Source organism: Musca autumnalis, unplaced genomic scaffold (genome assembly GCF_047663935.1).
Source record: "Musca autumnalis isolate F117 unplaced genomic scaffold, ASM4766393v1 scaffold_1, whole genome shotgun sequence".
Classification (NCBI taxonomy): domain Eukaryota; kingdom Metazoa; phylum Arthropoda; class Insecta; order Diptera; family Muscidae; genus Musca; species Musca autumnalis.
The window spans coordinates 248,596,861-248,618,601 of NW_027411644.1; the positions used below are offsets into that span (position 1 = coordinate 248,596,861).

Consider the following 21,741-nt stretch of genomic DNA (forward strand, 5'->3'; position numbering starts at 1 on the left):
CAAATAACTTAAAAACTAAATCATTTAGAATTTTTTAACTTATTTTTCAACTTCTAGTGGCCATAGAATAACTAGTAACTTAATGCGACATGCCCTTGTTAAAGTAATGGGTTGAGTTTGTAGGGCGTTTTGGAAGTAGTTACGACTGCAATTCGCGGATTATATCAGACTAAGGATAAGGAAATCTAGTGAGGATTTTGTCTTTTGTCGGAAAGACAAGTTTTGGGCTGTGGCAGGCATTGTGAAAATAGGAAACCGATCGCCAAAAAACTCTTACTATAAAGGCCACTCACTTACTGTTTTAGGCGGACATTTGATGCTGGAAAGTGCAACATAAAATAAAAATGGTTTATATTAAATATTTCTTCTAGAGATGTTTTTCCCAAGGTATTTCTTAACAAAATTTTAAATCATTGTGTGTAAAATGTTTGAAACTATACATTTGTAGCTTACTTCGTGTCACGCGTGCCGGACCGTTCGGCGGGAAAAAGTCAATTGCTGGACATAATTGTTTTAATAAAAATACTAGGTACCACCGTGTTGCAGTGGTATGCACACCCGCCTGCACGCTGAATTCCCGAGTATAATTCCCAGGTCAGGCAACACCAAGTTCTCAACAGTGCACAGTGTCCGATTTTCCGAAAAACCTGGCCAAAACTCTAAAAATGAATGGATTTTGACCTTACCTTTGGTTCTTATGTTTTTCGGGCCGCTGATTACATTTTTGATATTATTTAACCCTCAGGCGGTCATTGAAGGGGTCTTTTTGGTCCCTCCTCCTATAAAATGTGATCTTATCGGATCAAAATATTCTACAAATTTCTTCGCCATCAATTTTTACTATAGGTCCTAGAATACACCAAAACTCTATATCTTACCTTAACTCCAGAAATATTCAAATTAGAAAAACATTTTAGGGTTAATGTCGTACTTCATCAAAGTTTTGGCAAAATTGTCATACAAAGCATCATTTTAAAAGAATGGCGTCAAAGACAAAAATGTTCTCAGCTAAATTTCACTATAAGTCACCAAAGAAATGAAATCTCTATTTGCATTACATACCAAGGAAATATCGGTATCAATTTTGCCAAAAAAACCAAGAAACTAAAATAGGGGTGCAAGCTTCCACAATTTCTACAGTTTTGGAAATATTTCAGTTAAGATCACTTGGAATCCTTGCACTTTAGGTGTATAATGTCTTTGGCAACTTTACTGACAAGAATGCAAGGAATATTTTTCTTAAAAAAATTAACCCTCGTGCGAGTCATAAAAGGGGTCCTTTTGGTCCCTTTTTCCACAAATCTTTTAAATCTCCTATAAAATGTGATCGGATAAGACCAAAATATTCTAGAAATTTTTTCGCCATAAAATTTTACTATAGGTCTAAGAATATACCAAAACTCCAAATTATACCCAAACGCCAGAAAGTGACCCTATACTATATTCTGACATTCTGAATGAAAGAAAATCTGTACATATGTACATACCTGCAAGACAAAATATCACATAAAAACGAAAAGTGCAAATATGTGCAGGATGTTTCGATGGAAATTGGTGAAAACTATTTTCATAATTTATTGTGAAAATTGATCTTGAAAAAAATTAACAAGTACGGACATGAATTATTAAAGAACACACAATTCATTGGCGACACTGAACATCTTAAATACGTTTCACATACCTTTCATTACAATTACAAAAAGAAAATATTTAAAAACCGTTGTTTACTTTGCATTTGCACAAAGAAAAAAATTCCAAATAGGGTCACTTCTTCCTGCTTTTATACCCACTTATTAAACAAGAAATGTATATATTTTGTCATAACTACACGCACTGGGATCCTATAAACAATATCTGACCCTTTTTAGTGTAAATTGATAATTTTTTTTCGATTTTTGGCCAGGTTTTTTGGAAAATCGGACACTGCGCAGTGTCAAAATACCCTTCAGTGTAATGTTGGCGACATTTCCTGAGTACTTCAGCCATGTAAAACTTCTCTACAAGTGATGTCTTAAGACGCGCCGTTCGGACTCGACGATAAACAGTAGGTCTCATATCATTAAGCAAATATAAATCTGCGTACGTAAAAATACTTTATGAAACATTTCCAAGGTTTCGTTTCGTATTTTCCATAGGAACAATACAAAACGAAACATAACCCACGTTGACAGAACTCACTGTTTAGTTTCGTTTTGTTTACATACGTGAGTGCTAACAAAACGAATAGCGAAAAGCTCTCAATTCCACAACAACATCTAGAAAACGAAAAAGTACAAAACACATGCAAACATCAACCGTAGTATGTTCCAAGCATGTCAAGTATATTGATGTTAAGCAATGATCATTTCGCACAGCATATGTTTGCCAACAATTCTTTTTGTTTCGGTGGTGAATGAAGCAACTCGACAAAGCATAGCCGAAGTACATTTCAGTAGTCGTACGGTTTTCGCATTTTTTGCATTGGAAAGTTTGTGGTTTTGTTTTGTTTTGAGAGCGAAACGATTCAGAAAAACTAAAAAGGTTGTGACTTTGTGTGATTGGTACGGGAATCGTTTTGTTTGTTTGCGTTCATTGATATAAATCGAGGTGCACTCATTGATATGAGAGAAGTCTGTCTTATGGGGTGTTTGTGGAACAATTATTGTAACAATTAATATTGTAGTAGCACTGCGCAACCAAAAGGAGGTGAAAGTCTGGGGCACGGAAAATTCCTCTTGGGAAAGATAGGCCTTGATGAGCATATTAAGAACCCCGAAGGATAGATCCGCCGTGAGCCGAACTTCCGCGTTATGGCGTGATGAAATTTTTGCTATAGACCCTGTAAGCCATCAGGAATTAGCGTTATATATTTGTTCACTGTTGCTTTAGCTTATTTTTGAGATGACATGTCTTCAGTCAAATCGAATGAGCATTATTTTAGTAGAGCACTTCGACCTTCTAACTTGTTTCCTTCAATGTCCTTTTCGTCCTTTATTTTAAGTCGCCCAAAGATAATTTTCTTGAAACTTTTTCTGGGTATAACAATTTTTTTTTTTACTATGCTTTGATGCAGCACTTCGTGTCACGCCTGCCTTTTCAAGAAATCTCATGTTGTATGTAACACAGGCTGACCTGGGTGGCTCGATATGGAATATTTGTACCGTAATCCGAACTAAAACTAGATGTCCAAATCATTCAATTGTGGAACACAGACACTTTTCAGCTGTTAGAGTGAGTGATCGTGCCTAGAAAAGCAATTTATCGTCAAACAAATATCAGACTCTAAAAGCCACAGATACTACGTATCGAATAACAAAGGCTAGCTACACTTTTGTGAGAATAATTGACCGACTTTATATACAGTGGGGGCCGAAAACATCGATGGAAAACTCTAAACTGTCAGTTGGAGTAAATACTTTTTTAAATAATAATAAAATATCGTTAAGAAACATTTTCTTCTACGAACAAACTGGTCCAAAGATCATTTACCTAATATTTTTTTTTTACAAAAATAAAATAAAAATTCTTTGGGCGTAAAATGTTTGTTACATGCTTCCATGCCGTACTTCGTGTCACGCGTGCCTCTCGTAAAAATCTCATGTTATGTGTTACGTGCTGACTTATTTGGATGACCCGATCGGAAATATTTGTCGCATAAATCGAACTAAATACCAATTTCCAAATCACTCAGACACATTTTAGCTTTCAGCGTGTGCCTAGAAAAGAAACTTTTCTTTGATGAAAAGGAAACATGAACAGATTGTAGTGCCTTATACTCCCAGAGGTTAAACCAAATAACACATCTTAAGGTGTTTTCAGTTCGTGCATACGTTTTTGTTTTCATGCTAAGAATTCGTGTCACGCATGTTCCTAGTACGAAAAATCTTTTTGCACAAAATGTTGTACAAGTAATCAATTGTACTTTGTCGTTAGGATTTTCACAATAAAGAACTCCTGAAGAAGTTGGAAACAGACCAATGAAACGTTGAGTTAAAACATGAAATAAATTAGTTTTATTTTATTAACAACTCTGACCGAATCAGCCCGGTGAAAAACACTCTTCTTGGAATTGATAAAAGCACGGGCATAACATAAAAATATCATGTTGTGTGTAATACGTCGAACCCATAATTGCAAAGCTTTCGAAGAAAATTAAAGAGTAGGCGAATGTTTTACTCAAATGTAGAACACGGACACAGTGTTTTAGCGTGCCTCATCTACCAGAAGGATAAATCCATTAAAACATATTAAGGTGTTTCAAGTCCATACCTATGTTTTACTTCAGTTCTAAGGATTCGTGTCACGCGTGACCCTTGTAAAAAAATCATGTTGTGTCTTTCACGTGCTAACTTACTCGGGTGGACCGATACAGAGAATTTGTCCCTAATCCGAACTAAAAATAAATGACAAAGCCTTTGAAGAAAATGTGGAACACGGACACATTGCAGTTTTTAGTGTACCTGTTAAAAACCATTAAACTATTTTAATGCGTTTCAAGTTCGTGCCTATGTTCTTTTTCAGTTCTAAGGATTCGTGTCACGCGTGCCCCTAGTAAATATCTCATGTTGTGGGTTACAAGTGCTAACTTACTTGGGTGTCCCGATACAGTGAATTTAAAAAAAAATTGCAAAGCTTCTGAAGAAAATTAAAGAGCAAACGAATGTTTTACTCAAATGTGGAAGACGGACACATTTTAGCTTTTAGTTTGCCCCGATCTACCTGGACGTTAAATCCATTAACCCTTATAAAGTGTTTTCATTCGCGCGTATGTTTTATTTCCGTTTCTGTGGTTGTAAAACTCTGTTTTTTTAATAAAATAGATTCTATGAAAAATTTCAGATTTTCCACCATAAAAATCTACATCAATATGCCCAGATGTGTTATTTAATGCTTGGATTCGTACTTTGTGTCACGCGTGTCTCTAGATAAATCCTCATTTTGTGGGAAATACTGGCTTATTTGTTCTCATAAGCCGAACAAAAAATAACACTGATTATATTCCATTTGAAAATTCCCCAAAAATCACATCAGAATTATAATCTAAAACCCCCTTTCCCAGTGGCATTTGTCAATTGTCTTCTTTTTGTAAATGTCGCAAGCAATTAAAACATTTTATAAATACCATAAAATCGAACAGAAAAATTCTTTACATGCCTGCACTCTTTAAAACCTAAAGCCAGATTTACTTTAATTAGCTACAAAAATTGTTGCATTGATTTTCTACGTTTTTTTTCTTTTCTCCTTAATGATATTTGTAACAATTTTAATCAGTTTCAATGCCATGGACTTTTTGCTAATTGTTGTCCACTCTGTCCGGCCGGCTTAGCTATTTTAAAGTAACAAAATAGCAAAAAAGGAAAGAGTAAGAAAAGATTTTTAAATTGTAGCAGCAGCAACAATAAGGAAGCTCTTAGGCATTCTAATTTCTTTTGTTGTCTAATGATGGTGGTTTGGTGGTGGTGGTGGCGGTTGTGGAACCCTCTGCTTGATTGTTGGTTGCTGGTGTATTTTTTCTATGCACACATTAGATGATAAGAAAAGTGGCTAACCGCCATCATGGTTGCCACTGCCGTCATCATCATCATCATGGTCGTCATCTAATTTTCCATTTTTCCTTCTTCTCTGCGAAAACCCACATAATGTCCAAGATGTGAATAACAACAACAGCAATGGCTTTTGAGATAGTTGGCATTCTACACACATGGACCATGTTGTACATACTCCACATACATTTATAACAACTATTAGCCAACTATGTTGGGCGAATAATGCTGCTTGTCGTCTTTTTTTGTTTTCTTTTGTAAGTTTGTTGCCAACTTCTTCCACAGGCGGCATCGGCAGCAGCAGCAGCGGCGGCAGTTACTAATTACATGAAATTTAAAGAGTGCAAGGTATAGTAAAATGTAGGCGCTATAGCAAATGAGCCAGAAAACGCGTTTGTTAAGACACCACCAGCAACCACACCAAAACCCCATCATCAGCAGCATTATTGCAAAGAATAACAACAACAACGCCACTTGCCAATATTGGCAAACATCAAATGGTTCCTTCACTACCATCCCTAGACGAAGTCTAATATAAAACTTTGTTGATTGTTTCCATTCCATGCGAATAAGCAAGTAGATCACATACAACACACACACAAACACGTTCACACATTCATGGTAGCAATGCAAAAAATAACCATACCATGAACTTTCTGATAAAACTGAAAAACTATTGATGTGGAATGAAATTAGCAAACAACGTAAACAGTCAGTTTGCAGCAAGCCAAGCTCACAAGTGGAGTTTAGCAAAAAAAGTTGCTGGTATTGTTGTTTTTGTTGCAACAATTGTTGCATTCTTGCATAATATCACACGTTCTACAAAAAACCAAACACAAAACTGAACTTATAAAAAGATACTCTGCTACTCCCTCCATACATTTGTGATGTCTACCAGCTACTTACATTAGCTTTTGTGAAAACTGTTACCGCCTCTGCTGTTGCTGCCTGCTAATGGTGGTGGTGCTCTATCCGCAATATTAGTTGGAAAACATTTTAATTTAATAGATATCGCTGCACAAGGAGGCAGGATAGTAAGTATTAAAATTTGCTTAACTTCATTCATTTCAAAGGTAGGGATAGGTTAGTCCTCTTGGAATGAGCGAGGTGTTTGGTTCATAGATGGAAGGAGATTGAGGTTGCGAAAGGGAAATGAGAAAAGGATTTTTTCCTATAAACTTCGTCCATATGGAAAGATTAATCTTACGGAATTTTTTCTACCGAAGTAAATTCCCTAGCTGTCGGAAGAATATTTTTCTATAGAACAAACTATTTATTATATATTATATTTTTTATTTCATATTTTATATATTATATTTCATATTTTTTATTTTATATTTCGTATTATATATTTTATGTATTATATTTTATACTTTATATATTATATTATATTTTTTTATTTTATATATATTTTTTTATATTTTATATTTTTTATTTCATATTTTATATATTATATTTTATATTTCATATTTTTTATTTTATATTTCGTATTATATATTTTATATATTATATATTATATTTTATACTTTATTATATTTTATATTATATATATTTTATTTTATATTATATATATTTTATTTTATATTTTATTTCTATAGTTTTTATTTTTATAGTTTATATTTTTTATTATATATTTTATTTTTATATTTTTTAGTTGTATATTTTATATTTAATATTTTTATTTTATATATTATTTTTTTTATTGTATATTTTTATATTTTATATTTTATAGTTTATATTTTACATTCTATATTTTATAGTTTATATTTTATATTTTTATATTTTATTTTTTAGTTGTATATTTTATATTTAATATTTTGTATTTTATATACTGTACTTTATATTATATATTTTATATTTTAATTTTATAGTTTATATATTTTTATTTTTATATTTTATATTTTTTTATATTTTGATATGTTATAGTTTATATTTTTTATTATATATTTAATATTTTTATTTTATATTTTTATATATTTTTTTATTTTTATGTTTTTTTATTTTATAGTTTATATTTTACATTTTACATTTTATAGTTTATATTTTTATATTTTATTTCTTAGTTGTATATTTTATATTTAATATTCTATATTTTATATTTCTTATTTTGTTTTTTATATTTTATATTTTATATTTTAAATTTTATATTTCAAGTTCCACACATTTTCCCCAACTTTCTTAACATCCCTCTTCATATGCTCCTTTTTTTGCTTTTGCAAAAGCAAACATTGAGATTTCTTAGAGATTTCTTCTAATTGCAACTGAAAACTACCAGAGCAGGAGCAGCATAAAAAAACGAAACTAAAGCATCTAATTAGAATTTTCCTCTTATTTGTTGGTTCGCATCTTTTGACTAAGCATAACTAACACGCATTGATGCTACCGGGGTTAAAAGCAAAAAAAAAAAAAACACCAACTACAACATAGATGAGAAAGCAGTAACATTAAAAAGTAGCAAAAAAGTTTACATAAGCTCACATTGTAGGCCTGCTGATAGTTGTTTGCCGCTCTTCTAATTAGTGCCATGTTCTTTTCAAAAGGGGAAATAGAAACAAAAAACACAACAACAACAACAAAATAACACATCGGCCATCAAAGAAGATGAAACCCATTTTTAAGTATTTTTTTTTGTTTTTTTTTTGCGTTTTGAAGGTGTATTTGAAACGTTTTTCGCTCAAATCACTGACCAGCCCTGCCCTAAGGTGGCGGTGATTTTGTGTTTTGTTACTAATTTTAAGTTTTACCGATTACGTACGTACATACGTGATGTTTCACGTTTGATTCGTTGGAAATGTTAAGAAGTAGTTATTCTCTCTTTACGTCTTTAATATGTGTTGGAAAAATTTTACTTAGGTCGTTTTAGTTTTATATACAGTACTGTAAACTTTTGGGGCAAAGGTTTTTGCTAGGCAATTATTCAAAAAATCCCTTTATGGGGTATAGAAAATGATGGCCTGTTTATCTAAGACGATTACAATTCAATTTCGTTCGAATTACTACAACACACATTTCATCCAAAAAATATTTTGTTCAATTGACAACAAAAATAAATTCAATATTTTTCAAAAAATAGATGTTGATCGAATTTTTATTCGAATCGTCTTATGTATTATGTCTTATACGTCCTTTATTTTTGTTTCAATTACTTATACTTATATTACAGAGAGAGTCCACTTAAAGGATTTTCTATAGATAGTAGACCACCTAAAGGTGTCTTCTACAGATAGTAGACCTCCTAAAGGGGTGTTCCATAGATAGAAGTCTCCCTAGAAGGCCTCCTGAAGGGGTATTCTATGGATGGAACACCTCTTAAGAGGAATTTCTATAGATAGAAAAACTCCTAAATGGACCCTCTGTAGATAGAACACCTCTTAAAAGGCACTTCCCAAAAGGTGATTTTATAGATAGAATACCTTTTAAAAGGGGCTTCTACTCCAGAGGAAGCTCCTACATATATAAGAACTCCTAAAGGGGAATTATATAGTTAAAAGTACTCCTACCGAGATCTTCTACAGACGGAAGACCTTCTAAATGGGTATTCTGTAGTTAGAACACCTCCTAGACGGTCCTGTTTTAGATATAATACCTCCTAAAGGAGAATTCTATAGAGAGAACACTTCTTAAGGAGAACTTCTATAAATAGAAAACCTACTAAATGGACCCTCTGTAGATAAAACACCTCTTAAAATGTGCTTCTATAGATAGAATACCTCCCAAAAGAGCCTTCTACTCCAGGGGGAGCTCCTACATATATAACAACTCCTATAGGGGGCTCCGATATATATAAGAATCCCTAAATGGGGATTATATAAATAAAAGTACCCCTACAGCGGTCTTCTACAGACAGAAGACCTTCTAAATGGGTATTCTGTAGTTAGAACACCTCCTAGACGGTCCTGTTTTAGATATAATACCTCCTAAAGGGGAATTCTATAGATAGAACACTTCTTAAGGGGAACTTCTATAAATAGAAAACCTCCTAAATGGACCCTCTGTAGGTAAAACACCTCCTAAAGGTGACTTCCATAGATGGAGCACCTCGTTAAGGGGTCTTGTATATACAGAAGACCTCCTAAAGGGGACGTCTATAGATAGAAAACCATCTAAGGTGGCCTTTATAAGAGTGGGATCTTCCGTCCTTCAACTAAAATAAATTCCAGCAGAAATCTTTGCTAAGTGTTATTCGTAGAAAAAAAATTGTCCATTAAGATCCAATTTTTCCCTTCAAACTTTAATACAGATACCCACCGTATCTGTTTACAGTTTATATTCAAGTTTATAAAATATGACCATATTTACATTAGGCAATTTTCCTTGCGGCAATTGTCAGTTTGTCGGTAAGAGAGGGTGTGGAGAGGCAAAGGGTTACCATATGCCTCACCTCCCCCTCCACCAAACTGACAATTGCTGCAAGAAAAATTGCCTAATGTAAATATGGATTATCTCTAGTAGCAAGAGAAGCTACCTATCAAATAGGATTTTATTATTATAGACAAAAGGCATCCAAAAGGGGTTTTCCAACGGTAAAAAACCCTCCTAAAGGGGGCCTCCATAGATAAAAGATCTCTAAAAGGGGCCCTACATAGATAAAATACTTTCTAAAGGGGTCGTCAATAGTAAAAGGCCTCCTATTGGGGTCTTCTATAGACAAAAACCTCCCAGAACTTCTATAGGTAGAATAACTTCTAAAGGGGTCTTCTATAGATAAACAAGTGAAACAGTATCAGTCGGCTTTGCCGACAGATATATACCCTCAGCCTATGTGAATTTAAACTTTCATCTACGGACAGATCGAATGTATTTAGGGTCTTTTCAGAATTTTGTGGCACTTTTTGGACATTTGAACTTTCCGACAAAAATGAAGATTAGGATTAAAGTTCAAAAATGTTGCGGAGGAGGTACTTGAAGGAATGGACCGACATAAACGCAGAGAAAAAATATTGTTGGAACAATCATATTCTAAGAACAAAATAGTGTATTTTAAAATTCTTAAAATATGTATTATTGGCCCAACAATATATTTTGTGTCATCATGTTTCCTAATAAAAAATATATGGTTGAAACAACAATATATATTTTCAGATTTTTAAAATACACTATTTTGTTCTTAGAATATGATTGTTCCAACAATATTTTTTCTCTGCGTGTAGTTCATTATGGAAGTGGATCTTATTTTGGGAGTCATTTCAGTGGGTCATCGTTTAACCTGTCCCACATAATATCGCTGTAATCAGGACCACAACGAGCTGCATCGGTATACATTTCCAAAGGGTCTTCGAAGGAAGGTACCCTAAGGAGAGAACCGATATGGGCCACTTTAGAAGTTAATCTAAATTTGGACAAAATATTAGGAGATAAAATGGTTGGACCAAATTGATAGCCCCGTTCAGGAGATATCGTGCATACCATTTTAGTGAGATTTTTTTTTTTAATATTGGGGGGAAGTACCGTAAGTTGTGGACCGGTATTGCCCATCTTTGAACTGAAACTAAGTTTGGACAAAATATGATGAAGGCCAAATTTTGGACAAAATCTGTTGATCAGTCGGAGAGTTATAGTGCTCTCTAGCCATTACCGATGGTGCCATAGGGGTCTTTTACACCTTTCTGGCTGTTTTCTCAAGAAGTATGGACTTGCCCCTGAAAAAACTTTTACCGTCGTAGTGGAGGCAGCGAATGCAAGTTGCTTCAACAGCAGGTCTAAATTGATTCGAGAGCAGGTCTTAAAGTGAACTTATCCGACATTTTTTGTGGGAGGTACGCAAAGGAGTGGACAAATATAGTCCATATTCGAACCTGATCTATATCTGGTAGATATATTAGGATGTGCAAAGTATGGACCAAATCGGATACTCCCATCAACGGTTATCGTGCGCACAATTTTTCCGAACATTTTTGAACTTTTGTGGGGGAGGTACCTGAAGGAGTGGACCGATATGACTTATCTTTGAACTTAAACTAAGTTTGGACAAAATATTACGAAGGAAATGTTGGACAAAGGACAACCTACTGAAAAAAATTTAGAACGATCCGCGAGGTGCTCTCAAACTTCACTTTATCAGAATTTTGTGTAAGAAATACCCGAAGGAATGGTCCGATATAGTCCATATTTGAACCCTATCTATGTCTGAAAGGAATAGTGCGATGTGCAAAGTTGGGACCAAATAGATTGTTCCCTGCGAGAGTTATCGTTCACACCATTTTGCAGACAAATTTATAACTTTTGTGGGGGGGGTACCGGAAGTAGTGGTCCGATATGACTTATCTTTGAACTTAAACTAAGTTTGAAAATATAGTACGAATTGGCAGATCTGAAGGACCGAATTGGCAGATCGAGAGTTATCTTGCGCTGCATCCACTGCACACGGTGTCATAGGGGCATTTTCTCAGGAAGTATGGACTTGCCCATGATGAAACGTGCACTGTCGTATGGAGGGCAGTGAATAAAAGTTGTTACAATAAAAATCAAAGCGATTCGAGAACAGGTCCTATACTGAACTTTTCCGAAATTTTGTGTGGGAGGTACCTGAAGGCGTGGACCGATTAGAGTCTATATCGGAACCTCATCTAAGTCTGGTAGAAATTTCACATTTTGCAAAGTGTAGACCAAATCGTTTACTCCCTTCAAGACTTATTGTTAGCACAAATTTTCCGAACATTTTCGGACTTTTGTGGGGGAGGTGCCGGAAGGAGTGGGCCGATATAACCCATCTTCGAACTTGAACTAAGCTGGGAGGGTTTTCGAGAGTTATCGTGCGCTCCATCCAGCCAGACAGACATGGCTAAAACGACTCCAAATTGTCTGAAACGGATTTCGTCCAAACATACTTGGAGTCTAAAATCATTATTTCGATGAGACACATTTTGCCCGTATGAAAGTGTATATACCCTCGTTAGCATAAATGCTGAGGTTATAAAAAACCTCATAAAGCGGTCATACATAGATAAAAAGAACTCCTACAAGGGTCTTTTATAGATAAAAGGTCTACTAAAATGGCTTTCTATAGATAAAATACCACCTCTAGGGGGTTTCCATAGGTAAAATGCCCCCCAAGGGGTCTTTCATAAATAAAAGGCGTCCTAAAGGGGTATTTCATAGATTAAAGACCACCTAAAGAGGATCTTCTATAGACAAAACACATCCTATAGTTGTCTTCTATAGATAAAATAATCTCTACAGGGATCTTCTATAGAAAGAAAACCTTCTAAGGGGGTCTTCTATGAATAGAAGATCTTCTAAACGGAGACCTTTTTTGTAAATAAAAAAGACCTCCTAAAAGGGCCTTCTGTAGGTAAGAGCTTCCCAAAGGAGGTTGCTATAGATGGAAGACTTCCTTAAGGAAAACCACCAAAAAAGGTTTCTATACATAGAAGACCTCCTAAAAGGATCTTGTTGACTCGGCCATTGAAGGTTTGGGATCTCTTTCCTTAAGCTACACTGGATAATAGCAACAATCATTGATAAATCCTGCTCGTGGGAAAAATTTTACGCTAAGATCTATATTTTGTTCCGCCAAGCTTCAATGCAGGTACAGTGAGTGACCTATAGGGAATGACAACGATTAATCATTAACTAGCATTTCTTGGAGTACCTTGGAATTACAGTTTATAAAATATCTCAAGCAGCAAGCAAAGCTATCTAAGAATTTATTATTGGCATTGATAGCTAATATTTTCTATTCTGGATAGAAGTGGAAAATATCATAAATCAATCAATTACAGTTTGCTAAAAAATATTGCACAACATCAACGGAGCAGTGGCTGCAGCTATTCCCTCAAATAAAATCTAAGAAAAAACCCTATAATCTTGGGGCATAGATGCCATATTATAAGTAACTTAGCAACACGCACAGCTTCAGCTTAGAAAGAAAGGCCATAACATGCGTTAAAACGCTCTTAACCGGTGCTGATGCTGATGGTAGCCAAGATTTGTCGATTTATAATCTCGTGTGTGCAACACATGTATTTTTTTGTAGTGTGTGGTGTGTTGATGCATCTCCAACTACCACTACTGTCTTCGTCAAATCATTCAACGCCTTGGTGGCGACATTGGGCCGCATTACAGACGACAACTGGTTTTCAATGGCCTTTCATTGCCACTGATCTTTGGCAATCGATGTTTAATACAATCACACTTGTTGTTTTTTTGTTGTTGTTATTGTCACGCAATAAATTGCCACACGTTCACGTTGGGAGAAGAGAACTTAACTCAATTTCTGACAAAGTCTGTTTGGCTTTCCAGCAAATGGAATTCTAAGGATTTTCTGGGCTTTGACTTTGAAACTATTTAATGATTACTATAATTGCTATTGGAATAGTGACATGCACACTACTAGTCTTAGTGATTAGTGGAAAGAAGACCAAGAATAAACACCAAAACAAAAGATTTAAGACACATGCGTGATTTATATAAATCCAATAAAAACAGCGAGTGACTGACTTACACGCCACGATTGTTTTTAGACGCCATAAAGGAGGCAGGGGCAACAAGTGGCTCTACTTTAGGTACGATTGCAGTTTCAACACCCACCTCCTGCCCCTTTAAAATATCCTAACAATTATTACACTACCCTCGAATTCAAATTTATATTGTAAATCTCTTCTTTCCACCACACCCTTGAAACCGGCAAAATTTTAGAAAAATTCATAGAAAATTGATCATGTATTTTTTTTTCGAATATGTCTTCTAGGAGAGATGACGTTTTAACGATCACTTTCCATCCTCAGGCATTTCTAAACATTATTGGATGTCTTAATCACAGGGCGAAATAGGCGAAAGTCAACTACTATCTGTGTACTGTCATCGCCGTCATTGCCATCATCGTCATCATAGAGTTATGGTAATTTCATTTTCTTAGCTGCAGGATATTAAAATAATATTTTATAAGAAGTCATCATCTGTGTTATGTTATGAAGCATCCTCTTTAAACTCTTAACTAAGGCCAAAGCTAACAGCTTACTAACGTTTTTCCATTATTATGAAGATGACACCAAATTTATGGTATTTTTTCAAGCCGTCCGTTGTTTGTGATGACGGTGATGATGATATTCCACAGGCAGCAGGCCAGGAAGTTTTATAAAATACTCAAAAGAAGGTGTCATGCTTTAAAAGCCATCAACACGATCTTTCCAAGAATTTTTCCCTCAACAGAGAAGTTTTCCTTCTTATTTTCTATTTGATTCTCTAAGGGGTCTATTTTTTTGGTTAGAAACCGCCTTAACTTGCACTTTTTCACTTTTTACATTTCGATTTTTTCTGTTTTCTTGCTTATTTTATCTTTTCACCACTTACCGGCATGTAAATTCAGCTTCGCCTAAACATAATTCGAAACAATCACGTCTTGATGTCACTGACACCGAACGTTTGGCATGGCCATTCAGTTTATAGTTTTGCACACGATCAACACACCAGGCACGTGCACATGGCCGTACACCCAGGCATGACTTTTGAGCATAAATGGTAAAGACAGGGAACTGTGATTTGGTTAAGGCACCTAGAAAGAAATATAAATAAACAAAAACAAATTTAGCAGCGTAAAATGAAAATAGTTGCATAACAAAGAAAAAACTAAATCAATATTAGTGTAAAATAAAAACCTCCATTGACAATGTAAAGAAATGAAAAGTTCTTGTGTAGCTAACAAATCTTTGTCAATCGAGGGAAAACAACTGACACAAGGACAGGATGACAGTTTCAGTAAGTAAAATGTCAATAGTTGATTTGTCACACCTTTTCCATGGAAAGTTGTTTTATGCAAAAAGAAAAAAGAGTTAAAATTGAAAGGTGTTGCAATAAATAACAGCTGCAAAAACAAGCTGAGTAACAACGATTTTGTGCCAAGAAGAGCGAGTGCGGTTCTACGTCTTTTAGGTTTTCTTAAATCAAATAAAAATTCGGAATACATATAAAGGGATTTCTGAGTGAAATCGACACTTTTTCAAAAAGTGTTTTTTGATTTTTTTTTATTTTTTGCTGCTCATAAGCAAAATATTTCAGTATATTTTTATATTTTTTTTGAGTAATGGTTTCAGAGATATCGTGCCGTTAATATGGGTTCAAATGAAAAAAGCTTTTTTGTATTGTTTTTTTATCGGCTATCTAATAACAAATAGAAAAAAATTTGCACAGTGGGCTTGGATGCAATTTTCGCAATTTAATATTTTAAGTCAATTTATATCAATGATTTTCTTGAATTTTTTTTGTATTAAACTACGATTAATTGCAAAAATTGTAAGTCCTATTTGGTAGTGGATTCGAATAATTACTATTTTTCTAATTTATTTTAAAATTTTTCAATACAATTTTTCCTTTATACCAGTGTGAAACATTTGTTATTTTACAAAAAAAAAATAATAAACTACATTTTTTAACATTTGTTTTGTACTTTTATTTGGGAATTTATCTTAAAAATTTAAAAAAATTCGTAATTTTTCGACTATGAAAATGGTTTAGCAATTATTGTGCCAGCCGGACAATTAACTAACTAAACTGATGATAACATAGCTACAGCTTGGGAATTAGTTGAATGTTCATCCAAGCTGAATAAGCTACCAAATATTAAAGCGATATTTTCTCCATAATATGATTATTTAAAAACGAAGGTGGATTTAAATTTGAGATATTAAATGGATAAACTTATCGCGGAAACAAAAAAAAAACTTCATTCAATAATGCCCACTAATGCCTATTATTGGTAAACCATTTCCAAAATCGAAAAATTAAGAAGTTTTTAAGTTGTTTTCGATGAATTCCTTAATAAAACAACAAAAGAAATTTTTTAAACTTTTTATTGGCTTTTTTTATTTATTTATTTTTTTTTGGTAAAAATAAGAAATTTTACACATACCACGGTGCAATGGGCAAAAATTCTTGAAAAATTTACCAAATAGTAATTATTCAAATCCCGCTAGCAAATAGGACTTCAAATTTTTGTAATTAATCGTGGTTTAATACAAAGAAATTCAAAGAAAATCGAAGAATACAATCATTGATAAAAATAGATTTTTAATTTTAAATCGCGAAAATTGCATCCAAGACCACTGTGCACATTTTTTCTATTTTTATTAAATAACCGATGAAACAAGAACAATACGAAAAATTCTATTTGGACTAATATTAAAGAAGTTATGAGAACATCTTTGCACTTAGTTTATCTCTTTCCTTAATTTTACCCTCAGCATTTATGCTAACGAGGGTATATACACTTTCATACGGGCAAAATGTGCCCCATCGAAATAATGGTTTTAGACCCCAAGTATGTTTGGACGAAATCCGTTTCAGACAATTTGGAGTCGATTTAGCAATGTCCGTCCGTCTGTCTGGCTGGTGCGCACGATAACTCTCGAACGAATGAACCGATTTGGTCCAAAATGTGGTTTCGTAATATTTTGTCCAAACTAAGTTTAAGTTCGAAGATGGGTCATATCGGTCCACTCCTTCAGGTACCTCTCCCACAAAAGTTCGAAAATGTTCGGACAAACTGTGCGCACGATAACTCTTAAAGGTGGTAACCGATTTGGTCCATGCTTTACACATCGTGAAATTTCTACCAGACGTAGAAGATATGGATTCTAGCGGTCCACTCCTTCGGATAACTCCCACACAAAATTTCGGAAAAGTTCAGTTTAGGACCTGCTCTCGAATCGCTTCGATTTTTGTTATAGCAACTTGTATTTGCTGCCCCAATTACGATGGTACAAGTTTTTTCAGGGGGCAAGTCCATACTTCCTGAGAAAATGGCATGAAAGCTGTGAAAATCCTCTTTGGCACCATGTACCGATCCAAAATTTGGCTATCTTAATATCTTGCCCACTCATTTGTGTACCTTACCAACAAATGTTCGAAAATGTTTGGAAAAATTGTGCGAAGATAACTCTTAAAGGTAGTAACCGATTTGGTCCATACTTTGCACATCGTAATATTTCTACCAGACATAGATCATGTTCCAATATGAACTCTATCGGTCCACGCCTTTGGATACCTCCCATACAAAATTTCGGAAAAGTGCAGATTAGGACCTCTTCTCGAATCGTTTTGATTCGATGGTACAAGTTTTTGAAGTGGCAAGTCCATACTTCTTGAGAAAATGAGCTGAAAACTGTAAAAAAACCCTACGGCCAGCTTGTGTGTGGCTAGTGCGGACGAAAACTCCCGAACCGAATACTGCATTTGTCCACACTTTGCATATTGTAATATTTCTTCAATACTTTCCCCACAAAAGTTCGAAAATAGTTGCTAAAATGGTAAGCACAATATCTCATAAACGGAGCAATCGATTTGGTCCAAACTGTGGATCTCGAAATATTTTGTCCAAACTTAGTTTAGGTTCAAAAGTGGGCTTTATCGGCCCATTCCCTAGGGTTTCACACACACAAATGGTAAACATTTTTGTTAAAATGCTGTTAAGGGTCTGTGCGAGAATCCTGTGGAAATTTACCGAAGGTAGCCCTATTTACAGCGATATGATGTTTTTCGTGGGCAAGCTCTGATATAATCCTATAGAGAGGAATGACTCTCAAAATAAGACACCCTTCAAAATAGACTATGTCGGTCCATTCCTATAGGTACCTCTTCCGCAAAACTTTTGAGATCTTATCCTAATCCATATCTTTGTCGGCAAGTTCATACGCCCAAAATTCTAAAGATATATATGTTTTTTGGGAAAAATGTGATTCAATTCACACAGGCTGAGGGTATACCTCCGTCGGCAAAGCCGACTGATTCTTTTTTATTTGTTTCACACTCATTTCTATTTTTCTCGTTCGTTTCGTTCATTATTCATATGCTGCGACGTTGTTGAGTAAACGTAAATCACATTCGGAAGAGAAAGATTCATTGAACTATTTCGGTCCGGGAAATATTTGCAATGAAGGAAACAAAACAAACGACGAAAGAAGACAGATTCAGTGAACTATATTGGCCTCGGAACTATTAGAAACTCTATTGTGGAATTAGTTCTTTTCGTGAAAAGGAACTAGAAAGATCGATCCGCTTCGGGAACTAGATTGCTTAACTCTACGAATTTTATTTAATTTTGAGAAAAATATGTGCGAAGCTTGGACTATTATTATGTCAGGAAGTATGAATTTGCCCACATAAACATTATATCACTGTTAGCAGGATCACAACGAGAACCTTCGATGAAAATTTGAAAACAATTATCGAACCGCCCTTAAACGGCAAATAAGCGAAAACTTGGAACTTTAGGTGGTGGGTTCCTTAATGTGTAGTCCGACATTGAACTTCTTAAAACTTCAGAGCAAAAATAAACCTTACTTAATATTGGGTTTTTATAGGACTTTTTGGTAGTCGTAGTACAAAACCCCCTACTATCCCATTATTTTAACAAAGGTATGTCAGACTGAATTACTAGTTATTCTATGACCACTAGAATAACTAGTTATTCTGCGGCCACTAGAAGTTGAAAAATATGCTAAAAAAGTTCTATTTTTTAAACAGTTGATGTGGAATTTGTGTTCAATTTCAACATACTTCATGTTTTTATTTTATTTTACTTTATTTCGTTCTGATTTGTAGTAGAACACATTATGTCAGACATGCGAACTGTAAGGTTTGTGTACACCAACATTTTTTCGTAATTTTGCTAACAAAAAATTCCTGTGCCGACGGTAAGCTTTGGGCTTTGTCTCAAATCATATACACAAGCTCTATGCCACCGTACTCATAACTTGGTAAGGAGCAATATAAGCAGTTACTTTTGTTTACATTACTTTGTAATGGGTTACATAATGACTAACGGATCCGAATTTTTGCTGGGTTGATGTAAGTTGGATGAAATTTTAATATTTTGAAAAATTGTGAGATGTACCCGAAGATTCGGTACGTCTCCGTGATCTAAGTTTGGACTAGATAATGAGCTCGCACCAGTCACGCAATCAGCCAGACGAACAGAGCTAAAAGGTCTCTTAATTCCGTCCCAACATATGTTCTTGGCGCCCAAATCATTATTTCGATTAGGCACGTTTTTGGCGTATCAAACCTAAAGGCTAAAGGTACAAAAAGGATAGTTGTTTATTTAGCTATTTACGCTATTCGTATTGCTGCAAAAAGAACTGTGTAATAACTTTTGGGCAATAAAACCGTGTCCGATTCTACATTGTTTAGACATTTTTCAAATCACTTAGTTTTTTCAAAGTTATTATACATAGCCTGAACAGTTCCACACTCAGTATTATTCTTGACTGATCCAGGCCTAATTAATTTTAAATTTTTTGTTCAATGAACCACGATTTTAGCCTAATTATTTCCATACAAACTGATCTCCAATGATATTCGCAAATAATTTGTCGCAATATTTTTCTGATATACTTTCAGTCGAAGCCTGTCCGTTTTGTACACATAAAGCCAAAGTAGCCCCTCACCAAGACATCTGTATGTTATGTCTCCCTAATACATAAGCTAACACATTCTTCAAAGATTCCCGGATGTAATCTCACTCAAAATATTGTAAGAAAATCTTCGGGCAATCTAGTTCCCGGAGCGGATCGATCTTTCTAGTTCCTTTTCCCAAAACGAACTAGTTCCTTAATATAGTTCCATAGTTCCAAATAGTTCCGAGAGCGATATAGTTCCATGAATCTTTCTCTTTCACCGCTCTTTCTTTGTCCATCGTTTAAAAATAGTCCCGAGAGCGAAATATATCGTTCCTTTTGTTTTCATTGTTTGGTGGAGTTGACATAATAATAAATGAATTGCAGAGATGTTAGGTGCATGTCATTTATGTTTATTTGCCAATGTTAAATAAGCAAAATTAACGCAACGAAAAAAGATCGACGTAGGTGAGGTGATACATTAAAGGAACAAGGGGAACAAAAGGAATTATATGAACTAAAGGAACTATATAAAAGTAAGAGCTGGATATAGTTCCTCATTCGGAATAGTTCCTTGGAGCTAGTTCGTTCCGGAACTACACAACTCTACTGTATAGCTCCTTCCAAAATATTCGATAGGGAAAATACCTCAAAACATATTTCTTCAAATATCCACAGCTGTATTTTGAATACAAATATATTCTTCCAGGATTACTTAATTAATCTTTCAAAAATACATTAATGACCAGTGCATCGTGTAATGGATACCGTTAAGTTCTTACCGTTACTTAAAGACACCAATCCTTCCTATGACAAGATTTCCCAGAAAAAATGGTTTATACCGAAGAATGAGTCTAAAATCGGTTATTTTGGAGTGGCATCAATTGAGTCTAAAATCGGTTATTTTTTGGAGCGGCATCAATTGAAATGTATCACTTAAATATAACAATTAATTTCAATGGAAATTTCTTTCTTTTATTGGAACTTATTCCATAGAATGGGTGAAAGCACCATTTCCATTTGGTTTTGCTAGCAAAATGTTCCGTGACGAAGATCTGCCTTATATGGAAATTTCTCGCTAAGGAACTTATTGCCAAATGACGGGTTCATTTAGTAATTTTTGGTAGGCGTAACTACTTACATATCAACACACTAAGCCATTATTTTAATAATGACATGCCACCATTAAGTATTAATTCTATGGCTACTGTAAGTCGAAAAAGAAGCTTAAAAATATGCTAGATTTAAATACATATATCTAACATATTTCCAAGCTTCTTTTTCGATGTGAAACTATGTACAATATCACCATTATTTGCCGATTGTAAACGTAGATGTCGCAACTCTTGGTTGTATGATCGTTCACCCACACTCTGTGTCACTGTTACTCATTGCCTTGTAATAATGATAAAAATGTAAAGAAGTAAGCCTTGTTTTTAGGCTATAAATAATGTAGAATGTTGCTTTTTTGCATTACCTGGTAATTTGTTATTCGGCTCATGTCAATCCTAAATTTTTGCTAGATGACTCGTCATAACGTAAGTGATTCCCAGTAAAAAGTTGGGATACACATGAGCGGAATAGCTCATTAAAAAGTAATGTAAACAAGCTACCTTCCGCATTAGCAGTAGTTGAAAATTAATGGGTTATTTTTTTAAAATATTGTTCGTTTTTGTTTTCGTTATTGGGAATTATAAGTTTGTACAGTCGACTAATAAATCGCTTTGTGTTGTATCTCTCACTCTAAGGTTCTGCTCAAAGGCTAATTTTGATTTCATTTTTTTCTACAATGCAGGGATAAAAACAAATCCTATAATAGCTTTTCTATTGGTTAATTTTAAACCCTCCTCTAAACCGATAAAATAAGTGTTCAACTATTATCGCCTTAT

The 21,741-nt window shown here is 34.4% G+C and overlaps 2 protein-coding genes across 9 annotated transcripts in view; one reads left to right on the forward strand and one right to left on the reverse strand.

The window, feature by feature from the left end:
* The window catches only part of Atg16 (Autophagy-related 16), a 611,817-nt gene that overhangs the window by 144,835 nt on the left and 445,241 nt on the right, over window positions 1-21,741 (forward strand). The gene's annotated exons all lie outside the window — the stretch shown is intronic.
* LOC141389322 (uncharacterized) overlaps window positions 1-21,741 on the reverse strand; it is a 263,625-nt gene that overhangs the window by 90,530 nt on the left and 151,354 nt on the right. For both annotated transcript variants that reach the window (XM_073960675.1, XM_073960674.1), the window contains one exon: window positions 14,814-15,015. In XM_073960675.1, the coding sequence (XP_073816776.1) occupies window positions 14,814-15,015 (202 nt within the window). The remainder of the gene's footprint in view (window positions 1-14,813; window positions 15,016-21,741) is intronic.